The sequence below is a fragment of the Neoarius graeffei genome, chromosome 20 (genome assembly GCF_027579695.1).
Source record: "Neoarius graeffei isolate fNeoGra1 chromosome 20, fNeoGra1.pri, whole genome shotgun sequence".
NCBI lineage: Eukaryota > Metazoa > Chordata > Actinopteri > Siluriformes > Ariidae > Neoarius > Neoarius graeffei.
Window position 1 is genome coordinate 33619327 of NC_083588.1, and position 10988 is coordinate 33630314.

General features: G+C 41.9%; 1 protein-coding gene across 2 annotated transcripts in view; it reads right to left on the bottom strand.

The window, feature by feature from the left end:
* rab3db (RAB3D, member RAS oncogene family, b) overlaps positions 1 to 3865 on the bottom strand; it is a 39495-nt gene extending 35630 nt beyond the window's left edge. The window contains exons 1-2 of one of the 2 annotated variants that reach the window (XM_060901537.1): positions 3740 to 3865; positions 917 to 1156 (exon numbers count right to left, since the gene is read on the bottom strand). In XM_060901537.1, the coding sequence (XP_060757520.1) occupies positions 917 to 1156 (240 nt within the window). In that variant the 5' untranslated portion in view covers positions 3740 to 3865. Of the gene's footprint in view, positions 1 to 916; positions 1157 to 1445; positions 1481 to 3739 lie in introns of those variants that run through there. The other variant, XM_060901536.1, reaches the window with a different exon arrangement.
* Positions 3866 to 10988: the final 7123 nt, after the last annotated feature.

The following is a 10988-nucleotide window of genomic DNA, read 5'->3' on the forward strand; positions in this document are numbered from 1 at the left end:
CTCATTATCTCTAGCCGCTTTATCCTGTTCTACAGGGTCACAGGCAAGCTGGAGCCTATCCCAGCTGACTACGGGCGAAAGGCGGGGTACACCCTGGACAAGTCGCCAGGTCATCACAGGACTGACACATAGACACAGACAACCATTCACACTCACATTCACACCTACGGTCAATTTAGAGTCACCAGTTAACCTAACCTGCATGTCTTTGGACTGTGGGGGAAACCGGAGTACCCGGAGGAAACCCACGCGGACACGCGGAGAACATGCAAACTCTGCACAGAAAGCCCCTCGCCGGCCATGGGGCTCAAATCCGGACCTTCTTGCTGTGAGGCGACAGCGCTAACCACTACACCACCGTGCCGCCCGCATGAAGAACTTAAAAAATAAAATCAGCTGCTATCAATTATACACTGTCTCTACTGACTGAACCTATGATCGTATTCTCCGATTTTAAAATACTGTAGTAATTTTCATAGAGCAAAGGAAATGGAAGCAGATCTTTGTATCTGTAACAATAAAATGATGGAGTATTGTATAGGACATTAAAGAAAACTTGTCAGTGACCTGACCTCCCTTTTGGTTTTGTACATTATGTCCTTAACTTGGTCAAAAAAAAAAGTTACAGCAATTTAGTCTAGGTCTAAACTTAATCTGTGTCCAGGGATGAATTAAAAATAGATTTGATTGTAATAATTTATTTTTTTTTGCAGAAACCAGAGAAGGCCAATAAAGTCTACAGAATTCTAGTTGACTCTACAGCCAAAAAACCAAAACACTGTCTTAGTTTCAAGTCACCTGAAACTCCAAAAGGAACAATAGACACCACAGATAACTGGAGCTTTATATAGAGAATATGAAGACAGATACGATAAAAGTTTGAAGAAACGATTAATATACATTTACTCAAACATACCCAGATCTGTAGCTTGATCCGCTTGTTGTTGCGGAAGACAGTTTTGACCTTGAAGTCGATGCCTACTGTGCTGACGAAGGCCGAGGTGAAGGAGTCATCGGCGTAGCGGAACAGGAAGCTGGTTTTGCCCACACTGCTGTTGCCAATAATCAGGAGCTTGAACATATAATCAAAGTTCTGATCAGCTGCGTCCTTCTGAGAGGGCTGCTGCAGCAGGCGCGAGTCGTTCACCGTCGCCATCTCAAGGTGAGACACGAGACATTAAAATGTTAAACCACAGGTTATCATGCCTCATTTAAGCCATTTAATTTTTTTTTAAAAACCTATCCAGTTCTGCTAAACTGCATTTTTAGTCTCACATAGTTTAACATGACCATCATTGTTCTAGCTACACCACAATTACTCTGAATTCTGTTCTAATCATTAAACAGCAAAAGACACCTTCAACCCAGACATTTCAGTTTATGATCGGTTTCCTAAGCAACATAAACTATCCAGATAATTCATCTTCATCTGAATACTTTGTTACCCTCTGAGCATAAACTCCAGAGTCTATCATCTCCAAAAAAGCTAGACACCCCAACTAAGGGCAGTGCTTGACAGAGAGAAGAGAAAATCTCTCATCCAACCCTCCCTTATCCACCCGACTCCTCTCTCCACCCTTTTCCTCCTCCTTCCCTCCTGATCATTCAGGGCTATACAGCGCTCAACTGGCCTCTGGCAAGGTGTGTCTCCATGGTGACAGGCCCCGAACAAAACATGCAGAGCCATTACAGAGTCAGCTGAACACAACTCCTCTCCAAAGGTGCAGATATTATTACATAACAAAGAGCCAGGACGGACAGTCATTGTTCTGGACGGAAGAAGAGGCCTTGTTTAAATGCCACCTTTGTCAGGTGAGTGTGTATGTAGGGATTAGACAGCAGGCCCTTAGTACTGGAGTGTGCCTGCAAGAGAAGTTCAAAGCAGCAGAATGCATTAAATATCACCTGCTTGTTGAAGAAGCTTCTAATACGTGTGAAATTTATTCATGGTTTTCTTAAGAAAACAAGTTCCTCATAAGTAGTGTATTTTGACAGTTAGCTAGCACTGCAAGACAAGTTTGCACATTGGTTATATTGCAGGAGGTGTTGCAAATGTTTAAGGAAGAGGACAGTAGTGTGAGGGAGGCTTTGAGATGTATTCTAATGAAGATCTTCTTTAACCTTATTGAGTGGTAACTTTTAGCATAGAAAGCATCTAAAAATACAAATACTGCAAGATCTCATCAGTATCCAGTGAAAAAATTAAGCATTAAGATCTCATGTAACACGGAACTGTTTTCAACCAAATAACTGCATTTGTTTCTTGTGCTTTCCCCAGCGCCACAAAAGACAGTAACTGCTGGATCATAAGCAGCTTTTGTAAATCAGCAAAAAACAAAACAAAACCCACAACCCACCCCTTAAGCCTCCAAAAAGGTTATATTTGCAGTGCAATGACTAATCTGCAAACACAGGCCTGCAGCATTATCATACACAAAAACTATTTTCTGTCCTGACTAATTAGTAAACCTCAAGATATCATGATATCAACCGCCTATTGTTCATTTAACTCCCTTTTGCCCAGCTAAATAAAACCAATACCACTGAGTACTATAAAAAAGGGTCAAGTACCAGTTTGTTCATGCAAAACCTTCATTTAATTATTTGGACTAGTATAGTGGTGATCAGCGAGTTGACAACCATCTCAGTGAAGTTCTGGATCTTGCAGGGGGTACATAAAACAACTTTCCAAAGAAGAAGAAACCCACCCATACACTATACTTATGACTTAACTGAGGATGGCGTTCTAAAAAAAAAAAAAAAAAAAAAGACTCAAAGACTCAGATTGCTCCATACAAACTATCCATACTTTGAAACTATCCTGATGGACTGGTGATGAATTTCAGAAGGAGAGCTTTTCTGAAAGCCTAGGTGAAAGTTAGTATGTCCCAAAGTTCAAAAAAAGAAAAATTCACCTCAAAACAACCCACAGAAAACCAACAGTTTCTCGGTCTGTGTATTAGACGGAATAATTAACACCCAAACACAAAGTCTGGATGGAAATGGCCTCAATGAAGACTTACCTTATTGATTATTTGACAGATGGGGCTGTAATCAAGCAGCCTGTAGGCAAGATCTATACCCAAACCAGCATAATACACTTTTAAAGTGGCTTTCTCAGGGTTTGTTCAGATGGTTGATAGTCTAGCTTTCTAACTTGGAACATTTTATAAAAGAACCCCTCTGCACAGGACCTTTAAGGGTTCATGGAGACAAAACCGCAGAACCTTTTAAGATGCTACTTTTCTCATGTTAAAGGACCAATAATGTGCGGATTTGAACGTCGCAAGTTTTCATACACCGGCCAACACAATAGAATAACACATTATAAAATGAGAAAGGGAGGAAAAAAAACCACAATTATACTATTCCAGAAAACTCCAGAAGAGCGCGTGCGCTTCTCTTTTCCTTAATGGTCCTCTGTATCATTTGTTAGTGTCTTATTTACAAATGAACCAATAAGGCGGAAGTTTGGGACCGGAATTCAGACTCTTCACCTGGATACTCTCTGATGCCATAAAACTTAAGGAAGAAGAAGAAGAAGAAGAAGAAGAAAAAGTGTTCATAACAAACGTTAGCTACTATCTCAAAAAATGTAAACAAAATCATTCAGGCTCGAGGAACGCAAGACTAAACACATCTTTACGCACATATTAGGTGACTTTCATCTTCTGCCTGCCTGCCTAAGAGAAACTAAAATTGCATATGATAAATAAATAAATAAAAGTTCAGTATCTACCTCCTCACAGTGAGAGCCGCAAGAATCCGCCTTGTGCGTGCCCGACACTGCTCTTACCGGATATTTACAGCTCAGGAGGAAACTCTGCTCTGCCGTTGCTAGGCTACGGCGGGCACGCGGACCCGAGCACAGCTCCCGGATCTGCGGTGTGTGAAACAGCTGCCCCGCCTCTCCGAGCCCCGCCCACACTGATTCACCTTCAGCCACGCCCCAATGCACACATGACACCACCCCACTAAACAGCAAATTTAGAAAATACAATGAGATGAAGTGGTAGGCGACTACAGTATGTGCTAGTTTATTCAGTACATCTACACTGAAAACGAGACGTGTGTTTAATGTAGATGCAGTGTTCAGTGTGAATTGTGAAAGAGAACATCTTTTTCAAAACAGTGCATACAAACATGCACTCACCTGCCACTTTATTAGAAATTTGTTCTTGATTCTAAGATTCCTGTGCTTGGCTGGCAAGAGTGGAACCCAATGTGGTCTTCTGCTGTTGCATGCTGAGATGCTTTTCTGCTCACCATGGTTGTAAAGTGATTATATGAGTTACTATGTCTTTACTGGGTGGTGTAGTGGTTAGCGCTGTCGCCTCACAGCAAGAAGGTCTGGGTTCGAGCCCCCTGGCTGACGAGGGCCTTTGTGTATGGAATTTGTATGTTGTGTCTGTGTGGGTTTGCTCTGGTTTCCCTCACAGTCCAAAGACATGCAGGTTAGGTTAACTGGTGACTCTAAATTGACTGTAGATGTGAATGGTTGTCTGTGTCTATGTGTCAGCCCTGTGATGACTTGGCAACTTGTCCAGGGTGTACCCTGCCTTTTGCCTGTAGTCGGCTGGGATAGGCTCCAGCTTGCCTGTGACTCTGTAGAAGGATAAAGTGGCTAGAGATGATGAGATGAGAGGTCCTTCCTGGCAGCTTAAACCAATCTGGTCATTTTCACCCACAGAACTGTTGCTCACTCAATGTTGTTTTTTTCCCCACCATTCTGTGTAAACTCTAGAGACTGTTGTGTGTGAAAACCCCAGGAGATCAACAGTTTCTGAAATACTCAAACCAGACCGTCTGGCACCAAATGCCACAGTGAAGGTCACAGAGATCACAATTTTTCCCATTCTGATGTTTGAAGTGAACATTAACTGAAGCTCTTGATTTGTATCCACGTGATTTTATGCATTGTGCTGCTGTCAATGGATTGGCTGATTAGATAACTGCATAAAACAGCAGGTTTATGAGTGTTCCTAATAAAGTGGCCAGCGAGTGTATGTGTGTGCCGTGCCGTGCCGTTGCTTTGCCATGCCGTCACTGAAATCAATCCCCATTGCCCTCCTTTTTATGTTTGAAATGAACATTATCTGAAGCTTCTGACCTTTATCAGCATTATTTTATGCATTGCCATACTCTACTGCCACATAATGATCTGAGTGGATAATTACATGAATGATCAGGTGGTGCACAGATGCTCCTATTAAAGTGGCAGATCAGAGATGGTGCACTAATTTTCCATGGTGATGGAGAGTAAATTTGCACTGGGTCATTTATAATGCATCCATAAGCACACTGACCTCATACATGATCTTAAACAAGAATACCACCCTTTGATTATTATACTTATGGGTTCTTTGTATCTGACCACATAGATCTTCTGTTGATCAGGTCAGATATTACATGCCTAGTGAACCATTCTCCGTATAGCATATGGACCATAGACATCATGGCATGGTCACGGTAGGGCGTATTAGTTACTCTTAGTACTGTTACTGAGATCTTTAAACATCAAGCAGAGTAAGAAACAGTCCACCATCTCAAAATATCCAGCCATCATGGCCCTGTGGTCAGAAATGGTCAGAAAATGACACTGTGCATGGAAACAGTGATAACAACGTATTCTTGGTGGTATAGTGGTTAGCACTGTCGCCTCACAGCAAGAAGGTTCTGGGTTCAAGCCCAGTGGCCGATAGGGGGCCTTTCTGTGTGGAGTTTGCGTGTTCTCCCCATGTCTGTGTGGGTTTCCTCCAGGTGCTCCGGTTTCCCCCCACAGTTCAAAGACATGCGGTTAGGTTAACATAGGGTGGCCTTGGGCTGAAGTGCCCTTGAGCAAGGTACCTAACCCCTAACTGCTCCCTGGGCACTGTAGTATGGCTGCCCACTGCTCTGGGTGCGTGTATTCACTGCTTCAGATGGGTTAAATGCAGAGGATGAATTTCACTCTGCTTGAGTGTGCATGTGACAAATAAAGGTTTCTTCTTCTGTACTAAGAAAATAAAATGGCCAGGGGCATCATGGCTCAGGTGGATAAGGCGTCATAGCATAAACCCAGGGATCTGGGTTTGATTCCGACCTGAGGTCATTTCCCGATCCCTCCTTGTCTCTCTCCTGCTCATTTCCTGTCCTATCCAATAAAGGTGGAAAAAGCCCCCCAAAAATCTTTAGAAAATAAAATGGCCTCTAATGTACAGTGTTTAAAAGATCCAAAGGATACACTTGTACCAGCACACACGGGTATATCAAAGTCACTGCTTTTCGGAGAATAGTCCATCATACATGCATCACATTTGTCAAAGCTATTTAACTGGGAGGACCACATCCCTTTACTTTCATCCTCAAATGAACCCCTGTGAATTCCTGACTCATGTACACCACCTTCTTACTGAAGTGGAAAAGAAGGGGAAGAAGCAGGCTTAGCATTCTTGGATGATTACTGGGGACATAATTTCCTGGAGCTAAGTTTACACCACATTCCTTTTTGAAGGACCTTATCTTACACTTCCTCATGTTTTTGTTGAGATACAGTGGTGCTTGAAAGTTTGTGAACCCTTTAGAATTTTCTATATTTCTGCATAAATATGACCTAAAACATCATCAGAATTTCACACAAGTTCTAAAAGTAGATAAAGAGAACCCAGTTAAACAAATGAGACAAAAATATTATACTTGGTCATTTATTTATTGAGGAAAATGATCCAATATTACATATCTTTGAGTGGCAAAAGTATGTGAACCTCTAGGATTAACAGTTAATTTGAAGGTGAAATTAGAGTCAGGTGTTTTCAATCAATGGAATGACAATCAGGTGTGAGTGGGCACCCTGTTTTATTTAAAGAACAGGGATCTATCAAAGTCTGATCTTCACAACACATGTTTGTGGAAGTGTATCATGGCACTAACAAAGGAGATTTCTGAGGACCTCAGAAAAAGCGTTGTTGATACTCATCAGGCTGGAAAAGGGTACAAAACCATCTCTAAAGAGTTTGGACCCCACCAATCCACAGTCAGACAGATTGTGGTCAAATGGAGGAAATTCAAGACAATTGTTACCCTCCCCAGGAGTGGTCGACCAACAAAGATCACTCCAAGAGCAAGGCGTGTAATAGTTGGCGAGGTCACAAAGGATCCCAGGGTAACTTCTAAGCGACTGAAGGCCTCTCTCACACTGGCTAATGTTATTGTTCATGAGTCCACCATCAGGAGAACACTGAACAACAATGGTGTGCATGGCAGGGTTGTAAGGAGAAAACCACTGCTCTCCAAAAAGAACATTGCTGCTCATCTGCAGTTTGCTAAAGATCACGTGGACAAGCCAGAAGGCTATTGGAAAAATGTTTTATGGATGGATGGATGGGACCAAAATAGAACTTGTTGGTTTAAATGGGAAGCGTTATGTTTGGGGAAAGGAAAATACTGCATTCCAGCATAAGAACCTTATACTATCTGTGAAACATGGTGGTGGTAGTATCATGGTTTGGGCCTGTTTTGCTGCATCTGGGCCAGGACGGCTTGCCATCATTGATGGAACAATGAATTCTGAATTATACCAGCAAATTCTAAAGGAAAATTTCAGGACATCTGTCCATGAACTGAATCCCAAGAGAAGGTGGGTCATGCAGCAAGACAACGACCCTAAGCACACAAGTCATTCTACCAAAGAATGGTTAAAGAAGAATAAAGTTCATGTTTTGGAATGGCCAAGTCAAAGTCCTGACCTTAATCCAATCGAAATGTTGTGGAAGCACCTGAAGCAAGCAGTTCATGTAAGGAAACCCACCAACATCCCAGAGTTGAAGCTGTTCATGGGCTAAAATTCCTCCAAACCGGTGTGCAGGACTGATCAACAGTTACCGGAAACGTTTAGTTGCAGTTATTGCTGCACAAGGGGATCACACCAGATACTGAAAGCAAAGGTTCACATACTTTTTTGTATATTTTTGTTTCATTTGTTTAACTGAGTTCTCTTTATCTACTTTTAGGACTTGTGTGAAAATGTGATGTTTTAGGTCATCTCATCTCATTATCTCTAGCCGCTTTATCCGGTTCAGGGTCGCAGGCAAGCTGGAGCCTATGCCAGCTGACTATGGGTGAAAGGCGGGGTACACCCTGGACAAGTCGCCAGGTCATCACAGGGCTGACACATAGACACCCATTCACACTCATGGTCAATTTAGAGTCACCAGTTAACCTAACCTGCATGTCTTTGGACTGTGGGGGAAACCAGAGCACCCGGAAGAAACCCATGCGGACATGGGGAGAACATGCAAACTCCACACAGAAAGGCCCTCGCTGGCCACGGGGCTCGAACCCAGACCTTCTTGCTGTGAGGCGACAACGCTAACCACTACACCACCGTGCCGGTTTTAGGTCATATTTAGAAAATTCTAAAGGCTTCACAAACTTTCAAGCACCACTGTAGTCCTGAAATGAGAGGAGTTTAGCAACAGTTTCTAGGTATGCAGATTGTATCCTATTGTCAGGGGGATTTTGACGAGCTACTAGAATTTCTTAGAGACACCTGTAGCTCGAATGCCAAAAAAGAGAAATACATTGAGTAATGTATATGGAAGACAAAATATCTTTTCTCTTCTTGCATTCTAATCCAGTTTTTCCATCTTGTTTAAGGTTGGTATGAGCAGCAACATTTGAGTTAATGACTATTTTATTTAGTAAAATATTTACTTGATGTAAAACTTCCTTTCTGTCACTTTTGTTTTAAATCCTTTGCCTCTTCCCTTTGCCACTCTGTCTTGTGCAGTTTATCTCCCATTAGACTATTCCATCATCGTTGATGGAGATGAGAGCATTATACAGTGAACAGGCTCTCCAGTCCACTCTGCTAGTGAGTGTGCAGTTTTTTGAAGTGAGTGCTTCGAGCACCCCTGCACTCAAGCCTGCATCTGCATCACCACTAATCACATTAAATCCTGCATTTAGAAAGCTGGTCACATCTGTTGTAGCTTCATGAAGCCTATATTTAATTTTTTTTTTTTTTTTTTTAAAGATATTTTTTTGGGCTTTTTGCACCTTTATTGGATAGGACAGTGTAGAGACAGGAAATGAGCGGGAGAGAGAGAGACGGGAAGGGATCGGGAAATGACCTCGGGCCGGAATCGAACCCGGGTCGCCCGCATTCATGGTATAGCGCCTTAACCACCTGAGCCACGACGCCCCCAATGAAGCCTATATTTAATTGATATTCATACACTTCTATCTGGCCAAGAAGCTAGAGAACATATAGTTTCATACTATCTGATCTGAACTACATTTATAGACTTAAAAAAAAAAAAAAAAAACAGTGGAAATGTCTGAAAAAATACAATACATGCAATTTGAATGTCCATCCATTATCTATACTACTTCTCTGTCAGAGTCACGGGAAAAGCTGGAGCTAATCCCACCTGACTATGGGCGAGAGGTGGGGTACACCCTGGACAAGTCGCCAGGTCATCACAGGGCTAACACATAGACACAGACAACCATTCACACTCACATTCACACCTATGGTCAATTTAGAGGCAGCAATTCACCTAACCTGCATGTCTTTGGACTGTGGTGGAAACCAGAGCACCCAGAGGAAACCCATGCAGACACGGGGAGAACATACAAACTCCACACAGAAAGGCCTTCATCAGCCGCTGGCTTCAAACCCAGGACCTTCTTGCTGTGGGGTGACAGTGCTAACCACTGTACCACCATGCCAACCATTTTGAAATTCATAATGTGATACAGGAATTATAATTTGTCATCACATTTTTTCTGCTTTGGATTTGATTGAGAATTTGGAATATTAGAGTATTTTTACAAAATGAATAAATATGGATTGTATCAAAATAGGTTTCAGTTCAAGATATCTGAATTTCAAGAATTGTAAAAGCACAATGCCTTGATTAGGGCGACACATACCGGTACATCCAACCACCAACCCATTTAACACAAAGATAAATAAACAAGCTCTGATATTGAGCTTCTTTCCTGTGTGTGATAGGAATAGCCAAAAATATTAGTAAAGCTGAATAGTGTAAAGCAATCCCCAAAACAAAAAAACTACCCAATCAGCTTCTGCTCTAGACTCGTCCTAAAAACAGTTTATGGCCATGGGTCACTCTTTCTTCAGTGACCATCTTACTCTGGCTACAGCAGATTTGTACCAAAAAACTGCTGCTGTAATCATAAAGACTATGATGCTCACACTGAAAATCTTTTCAACACATTTATCAGTTTAACTTTATAGTGAATTAAAATTTGCTACTAGGGTCAGTAATTTATTCTAAAATTACACTCACCTGCCACTTTAATAGGAACTTGTTCTTGATTCTAAGATTCCTGTTCTTAGCTGGCTGGAGTGGAACCCAAAGTGGTCTTTTGCTGTTGCATGCTGAGATGCTTTCTTCCTCACCACAGGTGTTTATATGAGTTATTATAGCCTTCCTGGCAGTTCAAACCAATCTGGCCATTGTCCTCTGACCTCTATCAACAAGGCATGTCCACCCACAGAACTGTCGCTCACTCAATGTTTTTTGTTTTTCAGACCATTCTGTGTAAACTCTAGAGACTGCTGTGTGTGAAAACCCCAGGAGATCAGCAGATTCTGAAATACTCCTACCAGTCCATCTGGCACCAACACCCATGCCACAGTGAAAGTCACAGAGATCACAATGTTTCCCATTCTGATGTTTGAAGTGAACATTAACTGAAGCTCTTGATTTGTATCTGCATGATTTAATGCATTTTGATGCTGTCAAGGGACTGGCTGATTAGATAACTGCATAAAACAGCAGATGGATGGGTGTCCCTAATAAAAGTGGCTGGTGAGTGTATAATGCACTTTTAATAACCAAAAGTAAACTCCACTTGTTCTTGTGACATCTTCAAATTGTTGTGATCTATATTTTGGGTTGTGTTATTCAAATTAAGTTTGCTTTGTGCTGTGCAAACAACATTGATAGTAGCATTGAAAAGTTGACTCAATGGAGAAC